General features: G+C 41.1%; 1 protein-coding gene and 1 long non-coding RNA gene across 8 annotated transcripts in view; one reads left to right on the top strand and one right to left on the bottom strand.

Annotated features, from left to right (window-relative positions):
- Positions 1-22104, bottom strand: part of herc2 (HECT and RLD domain containing E3 ubiquitin protein ligase 2) — a 231142-nt gene extending 209038 nt beyond the window's left edge. For all 7 annotated transcript variants that reach the window (XM_072262724.1, XM_072262731.1, XM_072262725.1 and 4 more), the window contains exon 1: positions 21816-22104. In XM_072262724.1, coding sequence (XP_072118825.1) covers positions 21816-21887 — 72 coding nt within the window. In that variant the 5' untranslated portion in view covers positions 21888-22104. The remainder of the gene's footprint in view (positions 1-21815) is intronic.
- Positions 22105-22245: 141 nt separating this feature from the next.
- On the top strand, positions 22246-27078 carry LOC140200677 (uncharacterized). Its single transcript, XR_011886690.1, has 3 exons — positions 22246-22318; positions 25679-25906; positions 26054-27078. It is a non-coding gene; the product is annotated as an uncharacterized lncRNA (long non-coding RNA).
- Positions 27079-27680: the final 602 nt, after the last annotated feature.

The raw sequence follows: 27680 nt of genomic DNA, 5'->3' as shown, positions 1-27680 counted from the left end.
AACTCCTTCAAGCTATAAATATGAACAGAATTCCTTGGGACCAAGCAGTATTCAGCTACGGATAGCTCATGCAATGCCCATATGAAAAAAAGTGAACTTTGAAGTCCAAGTAACACAACACTGCAAAAAAAAGTTACATATATGCTTGGGTATGTTTATATTCATAAATATTTCTTAAAGTCATTGCTCATGCAGGGCTCCCTAAAAGTTAACTTGCAGGTTGAGTCCATGGTAAAGGCGGCAAATGCAATGTTAACATTCACTTCAAGAGGACTAGAATACAAGAGCAATGACGTAATGCTGAGGCTTTATAAGGCATTGGTCAAACCGCACTTTTATTGTTAACAATTTTGGGCCCTTTGGAGTCAGAAAAGTACAGCACAATAATAGGCCCTTTGGACTATTTAGTCTGTGCTGAACCATCTAAACTACCTATTCCCCATCAACCTGCACCGGGACCATAGCCCTCCATACCCCTAACACCCACATACCAATTCAAACTTCTCTTAAACATTGAAATTGATCTTGCATGCAACACTTGTGCTGGCAGCTTGCTCCACACTCTCATGACCCTGAGTGAAGAAGTTTTCCTTCATGTTCCCCTTAAACTTTTCACCTTCCACTCTTAACCCATGACCTCAAGTTGTAGTCCCACCCAACCTCAGCAGAAAAAACTGCTTGCATTTGCCCTATCTATACCCCTCATAATTTTGTATACCTCTATCAAAACTCTCCTCAACCTTCTATGTTCCAAGGAATAAGGTCCTAACCTATTCAATCTTTCCTTATAAGTCAGGTCTTCCACTCCTGGCAACATCCTTATAAATTTTCCCTGTACTCTTTCAACCTTGTTTATATCTTTCCTGTAGGTGACCAAAACTGCACACAATGCTCTTGATTAGGCCTCATTAATGACTTATACAACGTCAACATAACATTCCATCTCCTGTACTCCAATTTAAATTGCCTCAAGGCAGCAAACACTCCTACTCTGTAATCTGTATGGGGTCCATGAAGCCAATACTGCTTTGCTTCACTTCAAAACACTCTGTGTCTGTCTCCTGAGTAAATACAGATGCAAAAAACCCATTTAAGATCTCCTCCTCCTACTTTGGCTCCACACATGAACTATGTAAGAAAGGATGTGCTGGCATGAGAAAGCCCAGAAGAGGTTCATGAGAATGATTCCAGGAATGAAAGGGTTTGATGGCTCTGGCCCTGTACTCACACAAGTCTAGAAGAATGGGGGGGGGGGGGGAGAGAGAGAGAGGAGAATCTCATTGAAACTTATCGAGTATTAAAAGTTCAAGACAGAGTGGACATGGAAAGGCTGTTTCCTAGTTTCCTAGAGTAAGGGGAGTTTAGGACAAGAGGACACAGCCTCAGAGTAGAGGGACGTCCATTTAAAACAGATATGAGGAATTTCTTTAGCCAGAGGGTAGTGAATCTGTGGAATTCATTACCCAGATGGCTGTGGCGGCCAAGTCATTGAATGTATTTAAAACGGCAGTTGATGGAATTTTAATTAGTCAGGGCATCAAAGGTTATGGGGAGAAGGCAGGAGAATGGGGTTGAGAGGTATAATAAATCAGCCATGATAAAATGTTGGAGTAGACTCAATGGGCCCAATGCCCTAAATCTGCTCCTACATTTTGTGAAATCACCACAGTATCCAGTGACCCTGTGATGTCTATCACAAAGGCCAATCTCAAATCATTCTTCAAGAGGGTGAAACCTTGCAAGGTGTCAGGTCCCAATGTACCTGGAAACCTGTGCCAACCAATTGGCTGAGTTTTCAAGGACACCTTCAACTTCTCACTGCTGTGTTCTCAGGATCCATTCTGCTTCAAAAAGGTGACAGTGATTCCCATGTCAAGAGAGCAAAGTGAGCTGCCTCAAAGACTATCGACCAGCAGCACTCACATCTATCATACCAAAGTGGTTCAAGAGATTGGTAATAGCTAGAATTAACTTCTGCCTAAACAAGGACCGTGAACCACTGCAATTCACCTACCACTACAACAGGTTCACAGTAGATGCAATCTCACTGGCTCTCCTCCATGCTTTGGAGCACCGAGACAACAGCAAAACTTATGTCAGACTGCTGTTTATCAATTATAGCTCTGCGTATATTAAACACCAAGCTTCTAAATCTAGCTCTCCGTACCTCCCTCTGCAACTGGATCCTCAACTTCCTTATCAGGATACCACAGTCAACACAAATCGGTGATAACATCTCATCCTCGCGGACATAGACACACGTCAAGAACGGGTGCTTTGCCACTGCACAACTCTCTCTACGCTCCTGTGGCTGAGCACAGCTTAAACGTCATCCATAAATTCGTAGATTACACCATTGTTGTAGGTAAAATCTCAGATGACGACAAGCAGGCAAACAGGAGTGTGATAATTCAGCTAGTTGAGTGGTGTCACAACATTCATTAGTAAGGACACTTGCCACACGGGACGTGTCCTCTTCTCATTACTACCATCAGGGAGGAAGTACAGGAGACTGAAGACCTATACCAAATGATCCAGAGACACATTCTACCCCCTCCCAACAGATTTTTGCATCATCTAAACTTTTTTGTTATAATTCTTTTTATAAGACTTTGTACTGTACAGCTGCCCCAAAATAACAAATTTCACATTTTATATTAAGTGATTATAGACCTGATTCTGATTTTTAACCGTTCAACTCAGCACAGATCAAGTAACTTGGACCTCAAAGCTCATTTATGTCACTGCTTTGTGAAATACTAATCTTACATCGTGTTGCTGGTAAAACTGCCTCATTTCACATTACCGGCCCTAGGCTCAAGCATTTGACAATACCACCTTCAGAATTGAAGAGCCAACTGTTCAGTCTGAACACAAACATGAGGAAATCTGCAGATGCTGGAAATTCAAGCGACACACACAAAAAATGTTGGTGAACGCAGCAGGCCAGGCAGCATCTATAGGAAGAGGTACAGTCGATGTTTCAGGCCGAGACCTGACAAAGGTCCTGACGAAGGGTCTCGGCCCGAAACGTCGACTGTACCTCTTCCTATTGATGCTGCCTGGCCTGCTGCGTTCACCAGCACTTTTTTGTGTGTGTTCAGTCTGAAGCTTGCACTGATGACAGGACTAAGTTTTGACCATGTTACTTACTGCTTATCTGGTTGTTGACTGACAACAAGTTACTACCTTACAAAACAGCTACCCTCTGGCAAAAAGAAATTAGCACTATAATCCTGCTGAAAAATTCTAAACAAAAAATAAAATACTCACAGCTGCAGGTCTTGTTAGCCAAGGCAGTTGAAATGAAACCAATGCTCTTGAATTCAAACAACATTGTAGACTATAAGATATTGAAAATAACCACTGAAGATGCAGGTATTTAAATCTCACTGAAAAATACACACACTCCATGAAACATTACTGTCCTGTACAGTACACAGTCCACTTTATTTGTAATAAATGCATTGGTGTAAATGCAGGTTGCCTTCCACTGTACAATACAACTGCTACATAACGTCGTACAACAACATCAATTTTGTCCGGGCCTCTGTCTCCCTATTGCTCCGAAGTCCCTTGCAGATGCAATCTTCTACTACAGTACAGTGCAGTCAATAACTATTGCATGTCTCATGCTTTAAAAAGACAAGAAAATTAACTCAAAAGCATTAAAAAAGACTGCTGGCAATTTGTAAGCATCTCAAAAATAAAAATTCCATAGAAAACGAAGCAGTCAGCTTTTTTTTCCCCCAGACTATTTACCAAACTGACTTAAATAATTAATAAAATCCTTGATAAAACTCAGACAACCAAAGCAGATCTTTATACAGTAAGGTACATGAGCCACATCCAATCGAGATAATAAATGCCGGCACCTTCTGTTATTTTCCCTTAGGTTTCCTATCTCCTCAAACTCTGAATGAACATTGCAGATGCACAAGTTTGAAGTTGTTCTCATCACACTGGACTAACTTGTTAAAATTAAACAAGATTATAATCTGGCAAAATTGGTATGAATAGATGCAAGACTTGAAGACATCTTAGACCAGATTATTAGGATGTTCGGTATAGGGCTGGAGGAACGAGCTTGTGAATCAGTGAAACTGGAGTTCAGTTCGGGTTCCCACCACTGGTAATTCCAGATCTCGAGGCCTTGTGTTCAGTGTGTTCTGAGATTGATACCAAGGAATGCTGTCCAAGGACAAATTGAAAGACCAGAAGTTGAGGCCCATTGGCCGAAGCCAAGTTTGAGAATATCTGCGAGTCCGTTGAAAAAGTCAAAGCCCGGTGTCTGAAGCCTAAGTCAGTGTCTGCTCGAGGATGCAAATGGAGGCCTGCCCTTTGAGTTAAAGGACTGGATGGGAGGGAGGAACAGGACTTATTTTTGCAGTTGTTGTTTGTTGCCTGCTGTGTTCTATGTTGTGCTGCTGAGCACTGTGGGCATGCTGTGTTGGTGCCAGAATGTGTGGTGACACTTGCAGACCGCCCCCAGCACGTCCTCAAGTGTATTTGGTTGTTAACTCAAATGATGCATTTCGTTGAATGTTTCAATGCAAGGATGTTAGTCCCCCTCAGGTTCAGATGTAACCCATCCTTTTTGTACAGGTCATACCTCCCCAGAAGAAATCCCAATTATCTGCAACAACTCCTCCTTCCTTTGGGCAGCAACAAAATTAATGTTACAATACAAATGTTTCATAATGGAGCAAGAATAGCAAGGGAAGGGCTCCAAATGAACCCTCAGAAATCTGTGAATCATGCATTTGAACCAAACTACATACATATATTATTTTTAACAATATATAAATATTATTTATATAATTCTTTATAATTGGTGGATGTTTTTTTTTTGCACGTCGCACCAACAGACCACAACACATTCCTAATATGTGTATTATGTATATGGCAAATAAAGTTGATCCTTGATAGATTTTCAAACCATCTCCAATAAAATAACTGCCCAAAGTTGAAAAGGTACAGATGGTATAGGTTTGGATTATCATCAGGGTCGGCACAGATATCATGAGCTGAGGGGCCTGTTCCACGAAAGTAATTTACAAGAGAACAGCATCTTCCATTTATATAGTGCTTTAACACAAAAAAAACTCACAGAACACTTCGAAGTACCACCGGTGAAATGTTCATCATCAAGAAGGCAGAAGCAGCCAATTTCTGGTATCTCAAGTAGCTCGGGGATGTCCTTAAGGATGTCATAGCCAGGATTAGTAGTTGTGATAAGCTCCTACTATCTACTGAATGCTCCCAATGGTGTTAGTCTCAAATAGCCTCTACAGCTCCTGCCCTTCAATTCTGGCTGAGCAACTAAGCCCGGCAATATTGTTTCTACTAACAGAAGGGGCAAAGCCGGCGCCCCCTTAAAATGAGTCACTTCAGGCAGATAGGGCTCGTCAGCCATGGTTGGCAGCTCACCTAGGAGAAGGAGATCTCTGATCCAAAACTTCAACTGCCTTGTAGCTATATCCACTCATGGAGAAGGGTTCAGGAGTAAACCTAGAGGATAAATCTGGACCTGGAGTCCCAAAGGCAGTCCAACCTTGAGTTCAACACCGACTGGTAATTCTCTGATACCGCTGATACCAAACTGTCTGTGTCTCTGCTGTTCCTTTGGATTAATCAGCTGCATGGAGAAAGGGAGCTTGCTACATGGCGAACGGCTAGCTCTCCATTTTGTACTGCCCTGGCTTGTGTATCACGTAGACAGCTGGGATGCAACATTGAAGATCAACTAGAGGATGTCCCAGAGAAGCGATGGCCCATAAAGATTTGAAAACAAGAAGGAAACTTTGAAACTAAGACATTGCAAGAACAGAAACCAATCAGTAAGGACCGGTTGTGTGTCAGGGAATGGACAGCTGAACTTGGTTCAGTGAAGGGTGGATAACAGAAGAGCAATCAAATGTGCAACGGGCAACTAAATTGGAAGTGTATTAATTTTCAGCAACAGATTAAGTCAGCCAATGCCTAATTTCACCTCTGACAGTTTTGTTATTGGAAGAATTTCACTTCAAGGTTACAAATACTCCAGTTTGAAACCTCAAATTACTGAGAGGGTCATGAGGGACTGAATCTAAGGAATAGAGTCTGCTGCTGGAACTAAATGCAAACAACATCGCTAAACTTCGGACCAGAGATTTCTATTGAACAAACGTGACAAATAAGAATGGAGGGACAAATAGACCAATTGATGAGTGAAGCTGAATGCTGAACATGGGCAATTACATTTGGCCTTGTCTCAAAGCTACCAGCATTCAGCTATTTTGACAGAAGTAGACTCCAGATGGACACAAAAGTTCCGTAGATACAGGGTTTGTCTAGCGATCGATGCTGCCATATCGATTTTAATTCTGGATCTATCCTTAATACCAAAAGGAAGTGTTTTTTTCATAAACATGTTATGAACTTACTGGAAACATGTTTCGGTAATTTAATATGACTATTATTTGAGAAAATAAAACATGAATTAGATGCTTTTTTTTTAGTATTCTGAGAATTCCAGCAAGCTTTAGGCAAGTATTCTGTGAATCAATTTTCTATTACATTAGTCTAAACTCTGGAGACCAAGCCCAAAAAGAAGCATTTGGTATGCTTCTCTATTTAACGGAGCTCAATGCTGGTACCAAGATCGACTTTCAGGGAAATCCAATTACTTACCTTCAAGCAAGCTTGCAGCTACAGGCATCTAGTAGCTTTTGAGCTTGAAACAAACCCATAAGCATTCTGGCACATTAATGTAAAATATGGTATCCTTTTATAACTGCTCTGGAAAACAGCCAGATTGCCAGCCTTAATGAAAAGCAATTTAAATGCTGGAAAATGAGGCCGACTCACATGAAATATCACAATGATCTTTGGCACAATCTGGAGAGAATTTAGATCCAATACACCAGTACTTTTTCATAATCATATCACCTTTTACGGGTATACAGTGCCTAGTAAAAGTATTCAGCCACCAACCCTCTCTTCACATAAATTGAGTATTACAGCCAGGGATTTTGATCCATTTAACTGAGAATTTTTATTTGTGAATCACATGCTCCTTCCCCCCCCGCACCCCCACAGTAGAGCCCAAAAGACAGGGAAAATTATAAAGCACAAAAAACACTGAAAAGTCAGTTCAAAAGTATTCATTTCCCTGTGCTCAGTACTTAGCTGAACCAGCTCGCAAAACTATCACAGCCAACAGTCTTTTTGGATAAGTCATGACTGAGCTAGATTTGCCCATTTCTCCTTACAAAATTGTTCAGCTGTGCCAAGTTAGTTGGGGAGTGGTGGTGGACAGCAATCTTGAGGTCTTGACGGAGATGTTCAATCGGATTAAGGTCAGGACTCTTACTGGGCTACTCAAGAACATCAATTTTCATCTATCAAGATAGTGCTAAAGACCCAAGGCGAAGTTCTGTGGGCTATGTACAATGCTTCTAAATATACCTTATTTGAATTACTCACTGCAATCTGCTGCATGCAATTCCCCTTCAAGCAATATACTTTTAAGTCAACTTAATGAACTACAGATTCATGATCTTCTGAAGGACTCAGTGGACTTAACTCTCAACAACACCTTTAAGCAGACGAGGTTCATTGCCACGGCCAGAAGTGAAGTGGGGGGGGGGGGGGGGGAGGAGAGAGAAAGCCTCCTAGCCAGGCTGAAACACAGAGGAATGAGTCCCCTCTACGCAGCATCTTGTTAGTCATAGTCATACTTTATTGATCCCGGGGAAAATTGGTTTTCATTACAGTTGCACCATAAATAATTAAATAGTAATATGTAAATTATGTCAGGAAATAAGTCCAGGATCAGCCTACTGGCTCAGGGTGTCTGACTCTCCAAGAGAGGAGTGTAAAGTTTAATGGTCACAGGCAGGAATGACTTCCTACGACGCTCTGTGCTGCATCTTGGAGGAATGAGTCTCTGGCTGAATGTACTCCTGTGCCCAACCAGTACATTATGTAGTGGATGGGAGACATTGTCCAAGATGGCTTGCAACTTGGACAGCATCCTCTTTTCAGACACCACTGTCAGAGAGTCCAGTTCCATCCCCACAACATCACTGGCCTTACGAATGAGTTTGTTAATTCTGTTGTTGTCTGCTACCCTCAGCCTGCTGCCCCAGCACACAACAGCAAACATGATCGCACTGGCCACCACAGACTCGTAGAACATCCTCAGCACCATCCGGCAGATGTTAAAGGACCTCAGTCTCCTCAGGAAATAGAGCCGGCTCTGACCCTTCTTGTAGACAGCCTCAGTGTTCTTTGACCAGTCCAGTTTATTGTCAATTCGTATCCCCAGGTATTTGTAATCCTCCACCATGTCCACACTGACCCCCTGGATGGAAACAGGGGTCACCGGTACCTTAGCTTTTTCACATTAAGCTGCAGATAATTCTGCTCACACCATGTGACAAATTTTCCTACCGTAGCCCTGTACTCAGCCTCATCTCCCTTGCTGATGCATCCAACTATGGCAGAGTCATCAGAAAACTTCTGAAGATGACAAGACTCTGTGCAGTAAGGTGCAGTTATTGGAGAACAAAATTGAGATCCTGGGGGCAAGACTGCTGTATTGAAGGAAAATGAGAGATTGTTGTCTTCTATGTTTAATTGAGACATGGCTTACTCCTAGCATGCTAAATACAGTGATTAGACCTGAAGGCTTCTCGATTCGCAGGGTGGGCCGAACTGCAGATTTGGAACAAGTAAAAGATGGAGGTGTGCTTCATGATAAGCTTTTGATGGTGCTCCTATGTGGAGGCGTTATTGAACTGTGTTCCTCCGACCTTCAGCATGTAATGATTAAATGCCGCCCATTCTATTTACCTAAGAACTTCTCATCCATGATTCTCACCAGAGGTTACACATCACCTGCAGCCAACTATAATCAAACACCTGAGGTACTGCATAATGTCGTCTCCAAACAAAGGACAATCCATCCTGATGCATTTCAAATCAAAGGAGGGGACTTCAGCCAGACTTGTTTGATGAAAATACTGCTCAAATACCATCAACATATAACCTGTAGCACCAGAAGTCCCAAAACACTAAACCACTGTTATACTAAGATAAGGAATGCCTACCTTTCAATGCCCAGACCACACTTCGGGAAATCTGATCACTTGGCTCAGCTTCTCCTACCTGCATAGACGCAGAGGCTAAAGAGCAAAGTTCCAAAAATTAGGACAACAAAGAGGAAGTCACGGAGGCAGAGGGGCAGCCATGGCATTGCTTTGAGTTGGTGAACTGGTCCATGTTCCAGGATTCATCTCTGGATCTGAATGAATACACCTTGGTTGTCATGGCCTTATAAAAACAGCTGTAGATGAATATGTCCCCAAAAAAATCATTCAGTCTTCCCTAACCAAAAGCCCTCGATGAACCATGAGATTCGCAGTCAGCTTTGGGACAGATCAGAGGCATTCAAGTCTGGTGACCAATAAAGTTACAAGAGGTCCAGGTACAATCTCCAGAAAGCCATCTCACAGATGAAGTGGCAATTTTGAACTAACTTGAATCAACAAAGGATACGCAACGGTTGTAACAAGGCTTGAATGCTACCACCTCTTACAAGTAAAATCAAGCGAAAAAGGCGACAGTAGAGCTTCACTTCCAAATGAACTCAATGCCTTCTATGCTCACTTTGACCGTCAAAATGTGGAAGAACCATCACAAACTCCTAAAGACCCCAATGATCCTGTGACTTCAGTCTCTGAGGCTGAAGTGCAAAGAGCCTTAAAGAGTGTGAACCCACAAAAAACACCTGGCCCAGACAAGGTACCTGAACAAGTACAAAAGGCCCGTGCTGGTCAACTGGCTGGAACATTCACTGAGACCTTTAACCTCTCACTTCAGCAGCCTGAGGTACCCACCTGCTTCAAGCAGGCTTCACTTATATGGGTATCTAAGATGAATGGGACAACCTGCCTCAATGACTATCATCCAGTAGCAATTACATCCACAGTGATGAAGTGTTTTAAGAGGTGGGTAATGAAACATATCAACCCCTGCCGAAGAAGTGACTTACATCTACTCCAATTTACCTACTAGAGCAGCAGATGCCATCCCCTTGGCTCTTTACTCAACCCTAGAACATCTGGACAGCAAAGATGTCTCTTTATCCACTACAGCTTAGCATTCAATACCATCATCACCTCAAAACTAATCAATAAAATTCAAGACTTTGGCTTCAATACCTCCTTGTGCAATTGGATCCTCAATTTCCTCAACTGCAGACCACAGTCAGTTCGGATTGGCAACATCTCTACATCAGCACAGATGCACCACCAGGCTGTGTGCTTAGCCCCCTGTTCTACTCACTTTATGACCGTGTGGCTAAGCACAGCTCCAACGCCATATTCAAGTTTGCTGATGACACCACTGTTGTAGGCTGAATCAAAGATGGTGACAAATAGGCATATAAGAGTGAGACTGAAAATCTGGCTGAGCGGTACAACAACAACCTCTTGCTCAATGCCAACAAGACCAAGGAAACCAGGAGGCCCATAAGCCAGTGTCATTGAAGGATCAGAGGTGCAGAAGATCAGCAACTTTAAATTCCTTGGTGTCATCATTTCCAAGGACCCATCCTGGGCACAGCACAAAAGTGTAATTACAAAAAAAAAAGGACGGCAGAGCTTTACTTCCTTGGGAGTTTGCAAAGGTTCTGCATATCTTAAATACTGACAAACTTCTATAGATGTGCAGTGGAGAGTACATTGACCGACTGCATCACAGCCTGTTATGAAAAATTCTATGTAAAGTAGTGGTGTCAGCCCAGTCCATCACGGGTAAAGCCCTCCCCACCATTTAGCACAACTACACTGAGTGTTGTTGCAGGAGAGCAGCATCCATCACAAGAGACCGCCTACCACCCAGGACATGCTCTCTTCTCACTATTGCCATTAGGAAGAAGGTACAGAAGTCTCAGGACTCACACCATCAGGTTCAGGAACAGTTAATACTCCTCAATCTTCAGGCATTTGAACCAAAGGGGCAAACTTCACTCGCCCCATCAATGAAATGTTCCCACAACCTATGGATCCACTTTCTCAGACTCTTCATGTTCTTTATATTTATAGCTCATTTATTATTATTATTTCTTTCATTTTGTATTTGCAGTCTGTTGTCTTTCGTACACTGGTTGAATGCCCAAGTTGGTGCAGTCTTTCATTGATATTTATTATTCCACTATGGATTTATGAGTATATACCTGCAAGTAAATGAACTTCAGGATTGTATATGGTGACTTATGTATACTTTAATAATAAAATTACTTTGAACTTTCTTCCGTAGTGCCCGAAACCTCCAAGTGTTGCAAACTAATCCCTCTAACGTGAAGTCTAGCAGGAGGCGGATCAAATGGCCTGCAGCTAACATGACTTCACTGTGGAAGCAGTTTGATGAAGACGTTAACCAAAATCTGGAGGCAACGGCGATGGGACGGGTTGATAGGAAGCTGCAAGCCATGACAACAATAATTGTCCCATGGAGGTTGGTTGTAGGGGATTCGCAGCCCATTCCTTAGCTAGAGCCTTCAGCATTTTGGGCATCGAGGGAGAGAGGAAGAGGACAGCCATCCGCAGTACCACCGATGCGGCAGAGAGGGCCTCAAGATGGCTGTGGCTCAAAAGAGGAGAGCTATGGAGTCACAATACCCCAGCAGGGGTGACAGTGGAACAGCAATGGCAAGTGTTTCTGGGAATAATGCGAAAGGTGCAGGATCAGTTCATTCCAAAGAGGAAGAAAGATCCTAAGGGGAGTAAGGGGAGGCCGTGGCTGACAAGGGAAGTAATGGACAGTATAAAAATAAAAGAGAAGAAGTATAACATAGCAAAGACAAGTGGGAAGCCGGAGGATTGGGAAACTTTTAAAGAGCAACAGGAGGTAACTAAAGAGGCAATACACGGAGAAAAAATGACGTACGAAGGTAAACTAGCCAAGAATATAGAGGAGGATAATAAAAGCTTCTTTAGGAATGTGAAAAGAAAAAAAATAGTTAAGACGTAAATTGGGCCCTTGAAGACAGAAGCGGATGAGTTCATTACGGGGAACAAAAAAATGGCAGACGAATTGAACAGGTACTTTGGATCTGTCTTCACTAGGGAAGACACAAACAATCTCCCAGATGTAATAGTGGCCAAAGGACCTAGGGTAATGGATGAATTGAAGGAAATTTATATTAGGCAAGAAATGGTGTTGGATAGGCTGTTGGATCTGAAGGCTGATAAGTCCCCGGGACCTGATGGTCTGCATCCCAGGGTACTTAAGGAGGTGGCTTTAGAAATCGTGGACGCATTGGTAATCATTTTCCAATGTTCTATCAGTTTCTAAGGATCAGTTCCTGTGGATTGGAGGGTGGCTAATGTTGTCCCTCTCTTTAAGAAGGGAGGAAGAGAGAAAACAGGGAATTATAGACCGGTTAGCCTGACATCAGTGGTGGAAAAGATGCTGGAGTCAATTATAAAAGATGAAATTATGACACATCTGGATAGTAGTAACAGGATTGGACCGAGTCAGCATGAATTTACGAAGGGGAAATCATGCTTGACTAATCTTCTGGAATTTTTTGAGGATGTAACTATGAAAATGGACAAGGGAGAGCCAGTGGATGTAGTGTACCTGGACTTTCAGAAAGCCTTTGATAAAGTCCCACATAGGAGATTAGTGGGCAAAATTAGGGCACATGGTATTGGGGGTAGATTACTAACATGGGTTGAAAATTGGCTGGCTGACAGAAAAGAAAGAGTAGCGATTAACGGGTCCCTTTTGGAATGGCAGGCGGTGACCAGTGGGGTACCGCAGGGTTCAGTGCTGGGACCACAGCTGTTTACAATATATATTAATGATTTAGATGAGGGAATTAAAAGTAACATTAGCAAATTTGCCGATGACATAAAGCTGGGTGGCAGTGTGAAATGTGAGGAGGATGTTATGAGAATGCAGGGTGACTTGGACAGGCTGGGTGAGTGGGCAGGTGCATGGCAGATGCAGTTTAATGTGGATAAATGTGAGGTTATCCACTTTGGTGGTAAGAACGGGAAGGCAGATTATTATCTAAATGGAGTCAAGTTAGGAAAAGGGGAAGCACAATGAGATCTAGGTGTTCTTGTACATCAGTCACTGAAAGCAAGCATGCAAATACAGCAGGCAGTGAAGAAAGCTAATGGCAAGCTGGCCTTTAAAACAAAGGGAATTGAGTATAAGAGCAAAGAGGTCCTGAGACCACACCTGGAGTACTGTGTGCAGTTTTGGTCTCCAAATTTGAGGAAGGACATTCTTGCTATTGAGGGAGTGCAGCGTAGTTTCACAAGGTTAATTCCCGGGATGGCGGGACTGTCATATGTCGAAAGATTGGAGCGACTGGGCTTGTATACTCTGGAACTTAGAAGGATGAGAGGGGATCTGATTGAAACATATAAGATTATTAAGGGATTGGACACACTGGAGGCAGGAAGCATGTTCCCGCTGACGGGTGAGTCCAGAACCAGAGGCCACAGTTTAAGAATTAGGGGTAGGCCATTTAGAACGCAGTTGAGGAAGAACTTTTTCACCCAGAGAGTGGTGGATATATGGAATGCTCTGCCCCAGAAGGCTGTGGAGGCCAAGTCTCTGGATGCTTTCAAGAAAGAGATGGATGGAGCTCTTAAAGATAGTGAAATCAAAGGTTATGGGGATAAGGCAGGAACTGGATACTGATAGTGGATGATCAGCCATGATCACAGTGAATGGCGGTGCTGGCTCGAAGGGCCGAATGGCCTACTCCTGTACCTATTGTCTATAAGTAGCTAGTCATCTGGACACAAGCTGGGGTCCAATCAGCCCCGGCTAGGTCACCTGGAGGAGGGTGTATGATGTTGAAAGACCCGAAACACCCAACGATTCCAGGAACATCACTGAAGGTGTGTCCAGAAGCATCAGTAGATGTATGTACACAGCATTTGAAGCCACTCTACGGTTGTTCTGGCAGTGTGCTTTGGGCCGTTGACCTGCTGAAAGACAAACTTCCTCCCCAGCTGAAGCTTTCTGGCAGCGGTTGGCAGGTTTATATCAAGGATCTCTCTGCATTTACCAGCATTCATCTTCCCATCAATCCTGACAGATTACAGTAACCATATAACCATATAACTATTACAGCACGGAAACAGGCCATCTCGGCCCTTCTAGTCCGTGCCGAACTCTTACTCTCACCTAGTCCCACCGACCTGCACTCGGCCCATAACCCTCCATTCCTTTCCTGTCCATATATCTATCCAATTTAACTTTAAAGAACAACATCGAACCTGCCTCAACCACTTCTGCTGGAAGTTCATTCCACACAGCTACCACTCTCTGAGTAAAGAAGTTCCCCCTCATGTTACCCCTAAACTTTTGCCCTTTAACTCTCAACTCAAGACTTTATCTGACAACTCAACTCAAGAGTAGGGATGGTGTTACCTGGTTGATGCGCATACACCACACATACCACTTAAAAGTTGAGGCCAAAAAGTTCCACTTTAGTCACATCCAACCACAGGACCTTGTTCCACCTCTTTCCAGTATCCTTTAAGTGATACTTTGCAAAGCCTTCACAGGCAATAATATGCTTTTTTCCAAAGCTACAGCTTCTTCCTTGCCACTCTTCCATAAATACCCCTTTTGTGCCTTTAGAGATTGTGGAACCATGAACTACATCTCCAGTTGCAGCCACTCACTTCTGCAGCTCACACACAGTGACATTTGGCATTACGGCAACCTCTCTTACAAGTGCTGACCTAGGCAATGTGACTGTGGTTTGACATATTTTTCACTTTTTCATGATGGACTGCACTGAGCTCCAAGGTATGTTAAGTGCCTTTGAGCTAGTCTTGTTCCCTTCCCCAGATTTGTGCTCCTCTATTATAAGTTCCCCAAATTGCCTTGGATGCTCTTTTATCTTTATTTTGATTTGGTCTGTTGCAAGTCTACTGTACCGTTGGACCTTACAGAGAGAGGCGATATTTATTCAGGTGATCCTCTAATTTTTTACGTCAATAAATTGGATGAGTTAAAAAGGAAATATACAGCATTGCACCTGAGAAAAGTTAGCATAGTAATTACAAATATTTCTCAGCCTGACAATTTTGTTTTTTTTAAATTTTTACTAAACTGTTGACAGGTTTTAGAATTTTTCCTTTGATTTGACATGATGCACAATATTTTGTAGATTAGCTCAAAAATCCTACTTCAATATATTTTAAATTTGTAAAATGAGACAGTAAAATTTGAAAATAGTAGGGGCTGAATATTTTTTTCACGGCACCGCAAGTAGGAATTGAATAACAAAGTCATCTATTTACTCTACTACTCCTACAATTAAACTACCTTTCATAAAATAGAAATTAATAATTTAAGTGTTAAACAATATAAAAAATGGAGACAAACACACAGAGGAAATGAATTGAATTTGATCAGTTAAATTCAGACTTGAAAAACTCAACTGATCACTAGAAGTTCTATGGACTTTAAAATATGTATACCATGTTTAACCTGCAGTACAAAAACATCTAAATTGCTAACTTTTAAAGGAATATTTTTAACAATACAATGTTCACATTTCTGCGTGTGAAATTAAGCCATGGATTACCCGCCACACCATGACATACAATGCACAAATCAAAGAGTTGCACAGCATGGAAACTGGCCAATCGGCCCACTCCATCCATGCTGACCAGTGGACACCCATCTAGCACTAAGTTAACCTCCCAGACCTTCTAAGCCTGACTCAGATTCTATTCCTTACCCTAAACGTATGTTGTTCAGTTTTATTTACTTTTCATATAAGGAGACATCTTCTACAGTCTACTCTCTCTAAACTCATAATAATTTTATCTATCTCAATCATATCCAAACTTAATTTCCTCCATTCCCAGAAAAACAAACCTGGCCTCTCCACAAAACCTCCTTGACTGACTGCCCTGATCAAAACTTCATTCAACTCTGTCCTGGATGGTTCCAAGCCCGGCTGTAAAAGGAAGAGGGCAACCTCATCCCATAAAAACCCAGAGCTACAGAAACACCAGAAGCTCCAAAGACCTCATCTCTGGGAGAGGAATGATCTTTGAAGATGGAGTACAACTGGGCCAGGACAGAGGACTCGGTCGAACTGCTGTAGGTGGCCTAAATCCCAGTAGGGGTGCTGAGCTCGTCAAAAATTCATTGAGACTGTCAAAGGCAGATTCTGTCTGACCAAAGTCATGATGACTATCTGATTAGTCCCTGCCATTCCAAGTTATCATTAATCCTGCTCCTCAAACAGATTTATGTGACAAGCACCTGCATGCCCCTCAGTCCTGTCACTTTATTTTGTCTATCTCAAAATATCCTGATCTGTGGCAACGACAAATGTCCTTTTTGATATATAGAACAAAATCAGTCCATTTGGAAGAATCAGTCCACATTATTTATACATAATTCAAGCCAACACTGACATTATGGATCCTTTCCATTTCCTTCCAGCCACCATTTACCAAAAGATAGCCAAACCTCAGAGAAAACTCTTTAATCATTACCAATCATCTAGAAGAACTGACAAATGTGTGAGCAATCTACACCTGAAAATTTGCTAGCCTACCTCACAACTGCATCTGCTTGCGCAGACAATGCATTCACAACATGACCACTTGTGAAAGAAATACAGGTGATAAGTAATTGGGAAAAATCACAATGTAGAAACAAGATTTTTGAAAATCACACAAGGATTGATGAAACCCTACACATTTTTGTAACTGCATCAAAACCAAATTTGCACCTAAAGAAATTAAATTATCTCAGTTTAGTGTTGTATCCTCAAGTATTTAGGTACTTCTGCAGTTATACGAATCAGATCAAAGCCTGAAGGTCGATCAAGGTCCAGAAGTCAAGGCACCATAGCTAGATCCTGAGTCTGCAAACCTCTGCAAGTCCCCTGAGGAAGCCAAAGGTCCAGTGTCTGCAAATCCATGAGTCCATTGCAGGCAGAAGATGGTCTGTCCTGGAGTTAGAGGACTATGAATGTGTGCGGGTGGATGAGGGAGAGGAACAGGACTTGTTTTGCTGTTGTTGTTTTGTTGATTGGTCACTAGGTATGATCAGCTTTGTTGTGTTCTGCCAAGCATGGCGGGCACGCTATGTGGGCGCCAGAATATATGGCAACACTTGCAGGATGCCCCCTGCACACCCTCAGGTTGTTAATGCATTTTGCTGCATGTTTCGGTATATATGCAATTAATAAACATGAATCTAAAATTTTAGCTTTGAGACATCAGATCCTTTGATAAGTTGACCTCACATTCTATATAATGTTAGGATTATGAAAATAGAAAAAATATTGGACTATAAGTTAAATCAAAGATTTTTCTCAGACAAGTAATGCTTAAGAAAATATTTAAGCTTCTTCATAAAATGAGCCAGAGTTCAGAGCCCATAAGACTGTAAGATATAGGAGCAGAATTAAGCCATTTGGCCCATCGAGTCTGCTCTGCAATTTCATCACCACCAATCCAATTTTCCTTTCAGCCCAAATCACCTTTCCCCTATTCCTTCTTCACCTTTCCTGCCTATCTCCTCCCTGCTTCCCCTCCCCCACACCTTGATCTCTCCCTTTACCCGTTTTTCACCTGGCACCTACCAGCCTTCTCCTTCCCACCCTCCCCTCACTTTCTTTATAGGGCCCCTGCCCCCTCCCTCTTCAGTCCTGACAAAGGGTCTCGGCCCAAAACATTGACGTTTCGTTTCCATGGATGCTGCCCGACCTGCTGAGTTCCTCCAGCGTGTTGTGCGTGTTGCTTTAGCCCAAATCACCTGCCTTCTCCCATTTTCCCTTCATGTCCTGACCAATCAAGAATCTATCAACTTCTGCTTTAAATATACTTAAAGACTTGGCCTCCACAGCTGCCTATGACAAAGAATTCCACAGATTCACCACTCTTTGGCTGAAGAAATTCCTCCTGATCTCCATTCTAAAAGGAGACCCCTCTATTCTGAGGCTGTGTTCTCTGGTCTTAGACTCTCTCACCATAGGAAACATCCTCTCCACATCCACTCTATCACAGCCTTTCACCATTCAATAGGTTTCAATTAGATTAATCCTCATTCTTCTGAATCCTGGTGAATACAGACCCAGAGCCATCAAACACTCTTTATTTGACAAGCAATTCAATCTTAGAAATCTTTTTGTGAACCTCATTTGAATCCTATCCAGTTTCAGCACACGTTTTCTCAGATAAGGGGCCCAAAACTGCTCAATACTCCTCACCAGTGCATAGACCTTTCAGGCTTTTCAGTTTCCCAAGAATCTTCTCTCTAGCCATGGTAACTTCACACTTCACACCCTGACACCTGGAACTTCCTCCATACTGATAGTGTCTTCCACAGTGAAAGCTGATGCAAAATACTTACTCAGTTCATCCACCATTTCCATGTCCCCCATTACCACCTCCCAGCATCATTTCCCAGCAGTCCGATATCCAATCTTTTGGTATCCTCTTTAATATTACTGGCTAGCTCACTTTCCTATTCCATCTTTACCTTCAATGACTTTTTTAGTTGCCTTTTTTTTTAAAGTTTTTAAAAACTTCCCAGTCATCTAACTTCCCACTACTTTTTGCTAAACTGTATGCCTTCTCTTTGGCTTCATGTTGGCTTTGACTTCTCTTGTTGGCCATGGTTGTGTCATCTTGCCTTTAGAATACTTATTCCTCTTTGGGAGGACTATACTCTCATTTATAATCCAGAGCACTAACAACATAGACAAAGAAATCCTTCTACTCCCAACAAAATGTGTTCAGCGTCCACATATCTTTGCTTTCATCCTGCACAAAAGACTATAAAACTTGTTTAAAATGCATAACCTCTAAAGAATATCTTACTTAGAGCTGATGTCATAATCTACATTCTCAATCTTTCCTCCTTTGCAACTGGTCTAAAAATCCCATCACATTACTGTCAGGTTGTAAAACAATTGACAAGCTTTTGAAAATCTTAGAAGAATAGCAAGCTACCCCTTTCAAACTCAATCATCTTATTTTGTATTATAGTGAGGCAAAAAATATACATGTGTGATTGGGAAATTTCAAAGGAAACATTGACAAAGTCTGCAGGCCCGATAAATGGATTCTGATAAAACACTAACTAAACTAAACAGAACAAGTATAAAAATCTACTTTGAATTCCACTGCATTAATTTTTTTCCAACCAATGTTATTACAAAGCAAAGTCTATAAATATCAAATTTATTATCAACTTAAAAAGCTACACAGCTTTGCTTACAGCTTGTTAGTAAAGCCCCACCGACAAAACATGACAGCATCATTGCTTAATACATCAATTGTACTGCGGATCACCTACAAATAAGGCTCAGTAGAATTCAGTCAGATCCATCATGGGCACTAGTCTCCGTAGTATCCAGAACATTTTCAAGGAGCGATGCCTCAAAAAGGCAGCATCCATCATTAAAGACCCCCATCACCCAGAACATGCTCTATTCTCAATGCTACCATCAGGAAGGAGGTACAGGAGCTTGAAGGTACACATGCAACGATTCAGGAACAGATTCTTCCCCCCGACATCAGATTTTTGAATTGACATTGAACCCATGGACACTACCGCATACTTTTTCTAAATCTGTATTTTTGCACTACTTAATGTAACTTATATATATTTCTGTAATTCACAGGCTTTGCTCTCTATTATGTACTGCACTGTACTCCTGCCTCAAAGTCAATAAATTTCATGACATATGCCAGTAATATTAAGCCTGATTCTGAAATTAAGTTACCATTCCTTCCTGCATTGTTTTGGATGAAGACACCAGATGCTGGTGAGATCTCAGGATCTCACCACTGAAAAAAATAGATAATATTTTTGCTCATTTTCTGAGATCAATTGATTTCCAGTAATCCATCCCACTTCCATTTTTGTCTACTATTACAATTCCATTGTTATACCAAGTCCAACCACTAATTAACATCCATTAGCTTCCATCACCAGCCAACATTCAGCATTTAGATTTCAAAATGCTTCATGAACTGCAAGTCATTCTCTAATTCCATTCCATCCTACCGCTGTAACAATTTTCAGTCTTGCTTCTCAACTTGCTTCCTCTTTAATGCTGCACTTTCATATACACACCACATCATGCTCAACCTTCGTAACCCTAAACAACGAAGTTTAGTCCCAAATCTGTATCCTTACCACAGATTTCGCCAACTGGAAGAAGACGTAAACCACTCTTTGGTTTAGCTATGAATCATCCTTCTTAAAACTTCTCCAAGTCTTTCTACAACAAAAAGTATGCTTTTTGTCTCTTAATAGAGGTTGCACCATTAAAGATCCTACAAGTTCGCTGCTTGTTGAAACACAGAAACTTTACAAGAAAACCCGCAGTTACCATGGGTTTGTCTTTTCAGCTCCCTCAATATCATTTTTCGAATGATTGCAAGGATTGGAACGAGAAAATGCAGATAAATAGAAACATTTGAGATGTAGAACAGAAATATTTTTATTAAAATCTTTCCTTATTAAGTGAAAAAATTCTTTCTTCAATACGTGGAATGTCTTGATTCAGTCACTGTGAGTTTGTCAACATTTAAAAATAACTAGATGGACGCATGGAGAAATGGGAATAAAGGGAAACTGCAGAAGGGGCATGCATTTGGAATAAATCACAGACTGACCTGACCTAACAATTTCCTCCTATGTTATTATTAGCAGCACAATTCAATATTTTCCTCTGCATACATTTTTCTTAGTCCATAACCAGCTTATGTACACAGCTTAGTCCATAACCAGACATCAAACACTAAAATACCAAGACTTCCAACACAGAAGCAAATAAGGTAATACAAATTCACAATCCAATCACAAGTCTTTTCCCTTTTCTATCGGGATAAGCATATACTCAGTTGATCTTTCCTGATTTATCTAAATGAGCTTGACATTCAACATGTACAGATTAAATCAATATCCTGTTATTCAAACAATGTTCAGCATATAATATATCTTATAAATTCCTAATATTATTTTACTTTACAAATTATACATTTTTTTTCAGCATCTACTTCAGTTGAAATGACCATCTAGTCCCTTTTTTCCCTCTGATGCTTCCCCTTCCCTCCAAATAAACAACACTGCTTCAAGAAACAAGTTGACTATGGACTAAAAAGAATTTGAAAGCTGCTACGACATAATTGGTTCAGCACAATTAATGAGATTTTTTTTAACAAAAGAATACTAAGAGAACCACCATAAAAGGTCTACTTAAAAATCTAAAAAATTACTATAATGTAGCACAAAAAAAGTTTATTGATATCAATATTATTCTTTAAATACTCCAAGCCGAAGTGAGAGTACATACTGATCTTTGGAATACAGTATAATATTCCAGTACCAGTAATCATCAGTTATGATGACACACACCCCAATCAAAACCAAATTGCACTCAAGACAATACGAAGATTTTATAGAGACACATCCGTGCATTTCTTAAAGCAAATGCATTGTCCTATCTTAATGCCGGATTTGCATCCTTGAAAATTAAGGAGATAAGAAGAAAGAAGTCAGTGTTTCAGATTGAGGGGTGTTTGCGCGGAAAAGAGACTAACAATATGACACACTGCAATAATCCCTCTGCATCCCTCACCCACACACCCAACAAGAAATACATCATCCCAATCGCATTACTCCCCTTATTTCAAATCGCAAGCTTTCAGGAAACGGTCGCAATTATATTAACCCGCATCATTCTCAGACAAACACATGCGCGCACAGAAACATGCTAAAAATAATTACCTATTTAATTTTAATACCTGCAAATCCGTCTTCAGCCACTTTGAATCGAAGCGAGCCTGCGCTGCCAGGCAGAATCTCTCGAAAGGCATCTTCCTGCCTCAGATCTTCAATGCCAAAAAGAAGGAGAGCAGGGGAAAAGCACACGCATTATTATAATCGGAAACCCGTCGCCATCTGCAGAGATTCCAACCCTCCTGTGCGATCATTCAGAAGAGCGCCTTCTCCTCCCGCACACCATAAAAACCTAATTCCTCCCTCCGCTCGGCTCCTCGCTCCCTTCCCCTCCTAGTCCAGGAAGTAGAAAGCAACCACACGGGACTGCAGCGGCCATTAGCAACGACGCGCCGACGTCACCCGGAGTGACAGCCACCGCCGTCCAATCCAATCGCGGCCCGCGGCCATCCTTTGAACCAATTGAGTCAGCTGCTCCGGCGGTCGGGGGCGTGACTTCCTGAAAGCGTGTCGCAGGCTTTGGGAGATCCAGAACAAACGCGCTTAAAGAGCCGGAGGAGCTTGGCAGGTCAGTCAGCATCTATGGAGATAAATAAACAGTCGACGTTTCGGGCCGAGACCCTTCATCAGGGCAGGTCTGCCGCTCCAGATATGCAGCATCTGCAGATTCTCTTGTGTTTATTCACTTTCTTTGTCCATTTAAAGAATAATCTGCTTTTCGATTTTTATTACCAAAATAGATAACCAGCATCCCTTGCTAAATATTCCTTCACTCGCTTTGTAGAAGCAGAAGAGGCGGCTACTCGGCTGTCTGTGTGCCCATGCCGAATTCAGAAGGCTAAGGTAGAGTTGTTATCTTGCCACCACCTCGCCCTACTAAAGCAGAATCCCCCACCCTCAACGAATCTGACTACACCGCGGTCTCTTCTCTCTTCCATGGGGCAGAGATGTGCAAGCTAGAGACACCAGGCTCAAAAACTATCCTGCTCTTATAAAACTCTTGAATGAACTTCTTGTACAATAAAGATGAACACTCGATGTCTCAATATATTTAATTTTGCACCTTATTTGTCGACCTGAATTGTACGTTCTCTGTGACTGCAGCATATATTCTGCATTCTGTTTTTTTACTTTTCTGTTCTGTACTCTCTGAATGCACTTATATTTGCAATGATTTGCGAGATGGCATTCAAAGCAAAGTTTTCCACTGTAAAATCAATACATGTGACAGCATTACCAATTACCAAAATTGATCTCGGATTTGAATATTTCGCGCAAATGAACCCCCAGTCCTTGTGGTTAGAAACTTTAAAAGATCTGTCACCTTCTGCATCTTAGTCTTTGTGAACTCACAACACGCTGTTGCACAAGGATATTGCAGCAAATTTGCTGAATATTATTAGCAAATCTGGCTACAATATCCTTGCTTTTTCTGTCTACATTACCAATAATACTGATCGATCCTTATGACAAATCAACAGTAACCGTTTGCCAGCATAAAAATAATCCAATTAGCCCAACTCTGTTTTCCGATAGTGAGCCAGTCTTCTTTCTGTGCTAATAGATTACCCTAAAATGTCATAATCTCTTACCATGGCTAATAATCTTTTATATGGTAGCTTTCTGAGTGGTTTCTGAAAATTCAGACTCAGTACATCTATTGGTCTCTCTTGATCCACCCTGCTTATTGTACTCTTATAAATCTGGGATAATTGCATTAAACACTCTTTCTCTTTCCAAAAGCCACATTAACTCATCGTGATTGCATTATGATTTTCTATATTCCCTAAAACTAGATTTCATCATTTTTGCAATACATTTATTTAGCCTCTAGATTCCATCCACTATTTCTTCATCACTTTCTCTGCACTCTAGGATGCAGGTCATCAAGCTCCCTTAGTACCATTAGTTTGCTGGTATCGCTTGTCTGGTGATATTTACTGCTTTAAGCTCTCCTCTTTTGCCCCAGATTTTCTACACTTACTGGCATGCCTTTGGTGCCTTGTACTATGAAAATGTGCAAAATATTTTTTCAATGTCTCGCCTGATGTTTATTTCCCAGTCTCATAGTCTCAGGGTTAATGTTTATTTTAGCTGATCTCTACCATTTTATATATTTGTCGAAATTTTAACTGGCTGATTTTCTGGCTGACCTACTCTCATTATTTGTATTTTTTATTTTAGTTCAATGACAGAAGATGATATTACTATTCCTGCAAATACTCTATTTTTCCATTGCATTCGAGCATCTCTTTTGTAATTTAATCTCAACTGCCTGTCAAAGACCATGAGACACAGTAGCAGAATTAGGCCATTCAGCCCATCTAGTCTGCTTGCCATTTCATCATGACTGATCCATTTTCCTTCTCAACCCCATTCTCCCTGTAACCCTTCATGCCCTGACTAATCAAGAACCTATCAACATCTGTCTTAAATAAACCCAATGACTTGGCCTTCACAGCTGCCTATGGCAATGAATTCCACAGATTCACCACGCCCTGGCTAAAGAAATTCCTCCTTATATCCATTCTAAACGGACGACCCTCTGTTACTTCTGGTCTTAGACTCCCCCACTATTGGAAACATAATCTCCACATCCACTCTATCCAGGCGTTCCAACATTCAATAGGTTTCACTGAGGTCTCCCCTCATTCTTCTAAACTCCAGGGAGTACAGGCCTGGAGCTATCAAGTGCTGCTCATACAATAACCCTTTCGTTCCCGGAATCATTCTTATGAAGCTCCTGTGAACCCTCTCCACGGTCAGTACATCTGTTCTCAGATGAGTCCAAAGTACACAGTACTCCAAGTGAGACGTCACCAGTGCTTTATAAAACCTCAGCATCATTTCCTTCCTTTTAAATTCTAGTTCTCTCGAAATGAATGGTAGCACTACTGTTGCCTTCCTCACCATCAACTCAACCTGCAAGTTAACCTTTGGGGAATTCTGCATGAGGTCTCCCAAGTCCCTTCGCACCTCAAATTTTTGAATTTTCTCCTAACACTGTATTCCATCAGTCACTTCTTTGCCCATTCCCCCAAGTCCTTCTGCTAACTCCCTGCTTCCTTAACACTACCTAACCCTACACCTATCTTCCTATTGTCTGAAAACTTGGCCAAAAGGCCATCAATTCCAACATCCAAATCATTCACATATAACATAAAAAGCAGTTCAACACTGGTCCCTGAGTAACACCACTAGTCACCGACAGCCAATCGGAAAAGGCTCCCTTAATTCCCACTCTGCCTGCTGACAATCCTTTATCCATGCTAGTATCTTTCCTATAATACCATGGCCTCTTGTTAAGCAGCCTCATGTGCAGCACCTTGTTAAAGGCCTTCTGAAAATCCAAGTATACAACACCCACCAATTCTCCTCTGTCTATCCTATTTGTTATTACCTCAAATAATTCCAACAGATTTGTCAAGCAAGATTTTCCCTTAACCATTAAGGCTTAATGAAACCATGCTGACTGCTGTCTATTTTATCATGTGTCTTCAAGTACCCTGAGACCTCATCCTTAACAATGGACTCTTAACATCTTCCCGACCACTGAGGTTAGGCTAACTTGCCTATAATTTCCTTTATCAAGTCAAGTGGCTTTTATTGTCATTTCAACCATATCTGCTGGTACAGTACACAGTAAAAACGAAACAACATTCCTCCAGGATCATGGTGCTATATGAAACAACACAAAACTACTCAAGACTACCTGAAACAACACAAACTACTCAAGACTACCTGAAACAACACAAAACTACTTTAGACTTCAGACCTACACGGGACTACATAAAGTACGCAAAACAGTACAAGACAGTACAATAATTAATAAACAAGACAATAGGCACAGTAAAGGACAAATTACAATATAATAAATGATGTAATGTAAATGTAAACAGTGTTATTCTGCTTCCCTCCCTTCTTAAAGAGTGGAGTGACATTACCTGTGGTTGAATTGGTGACTCTCACAGAATCTGAATCAGAAGGTTGTGGTTTCATGTCCAATTCCAGAGATTAAGGAACAAAATTCTCGACTGCCATCCCAGTACAGTTGATTTATATATCTCCATCATTATAATGGAAATTACATTTCAAAAGCATTTCATTGGTTGTAAGCTGTTTTGGAATGTTCAGCAAGGAACATAAAAGGCTTCAGGTGAGTGTGTCTGTTTTTCTTCAAACTTTTTCTTGTTTTGATGTGAAGTCATTAACCTGAAATACTAACTCTCTTTCATTCAGCGTAATCCACTGAATATTTCCAAGGTTTACTGTTTCTAGTTTTGTCTGATCTTTGTCTTCACAGGAACATAGCAACTGGAAAAGACAAGTTTACTATTCGGCATGAACAGGGCATTATGACTGATCTATGATCATACACCTTCCTGTTTCTCATATTCCTAAATGTACTGTATTTCGGTATTTAAGAAAGCTATCAATCTCAGCTTTAAAACTACTGTTGGTGTAGCACCAATGCTACCTGTGGAAGCGAATTACAAATTTCTATTAATCTTTGTTTGCATAGTATTTCACACCTTTACTCATTAAAGACTCAACTGTAATATTTAGACATTGCTTCCTTTGACTTCCCCGTTAATACATATTGTTTTCTACCTTTGTCCTCCTTTTCTTGAAAGCCTTCAGCTAATCACCCTGCAAATTTTAAGTGAAATCTTATTTGATGTAATCTTTCGGCAATTTATCCTAAAAGTCAAGGTAAGTTTTATGTCGCCAAAGACTCCAGCAGGTTTCTGCGGATATACTGTGGAGAGCATTCTGACTGGTGGTATCACAATTTGATATGGAGATGGCAGAGCACAGAATCAGAAAAAGCTGCAGAGTTGTAAACTCAGGCAGCTCCATCACCTTGAAGATATCGAAGATCAAAATAAATTTATTATCGAAGTGTGTGTGTGTGTTCACAGTAGAACAAATAAATACAATAGAATCAATGAGAAACTACACACCATCAAAGTCTAACAAAAAATAAGAATGTGCAAAAGAAGACGATCTATGCAAATACAAAATAATAATAATTAATACTGAGAACATGACTTGTAGTCACTGAAAGTGAATCCACTTTCTACTCTTATCTTCTCTTCATCTTCAATAGGCAATGCCTGAAGAAAGTATCATTGATCATTAGGGACCGTCACCATACAGCACATGCCTTCAGTACTACAATCAAGGAGGAGATACAGGAGGTTGAAGACACACACTCAACATTTTAGGAACAGTTTTTCCTCTCTGCCATCAGATTTCTGAATGGTTCATGAACCCATGAACACTATCTCATTTTTTCCTCTCTTTTTTTCACAAATTCTTTTTTTAATTATGATAGTAATTTATAGCAATTTTTTTTATTTGTTGCATTAAATTTCACAACATGTGTAAACAGGATAATAACTTTCTGATTCTAAAGTATATGGTAAATCTCTGGTGCATTTCTCCAAAGCTCATATACTATTCCTGAATTGTACAGTGCATGTGTGATCTCATCAGGACTATAGTAAACTTGCAGTTCCTCACACTGTAACATTCCAGCTGTTGTACATTTTCATGACATTTAATAAAGTACCTAATCCAAGAACTCCAGGGTCTTGCCATTAACCTATATTATTGGAGGGTAATGTTAGCTGTGAAGTGAGGGCAGTTAGGAGAAGATATTTGTCTTGTAGAAGTTGAGTGCAAGATCTTTGTTCTTGTATGCTTCCATGAATGAGTCAATGATGGCTCAGATCTCAGCCTCTAAGCTGCAATTGTTATGTGCACATGCTGCATTAGGGCATTTCATGGCACTACGTTATGGATAGGATACGGTCTGATATGTCTTGGTGGTTTAACGGTTCTTGAGAGTTAGAGCAGCGGTTTTCCAATCACGTGGAGACCATTCCTTCACACACCTGAAATGTGTAAGGTGTTAGACAGTAAAA

The sequence above is a fragment of the Mobula birostris genome, chromosome 7 (genome assembly GCF_030028105.1).
Source record: "Mobula birostris isolate sMobBir1 chromosome 7, sMobBir1.hap1, whole genome shotgun sequence".
NCBI classification, from domain to species: Eukaryota; Metazoa; Chordata; class Chondrichthyes; order Myliobatiformes; family Myliobatidae; genus Mobula; species Mobula birostris.
Note: the sequence above shows the minus strand (reverse complement) of the source record. Positions and strands in the feature narration are given on the sequence as shown.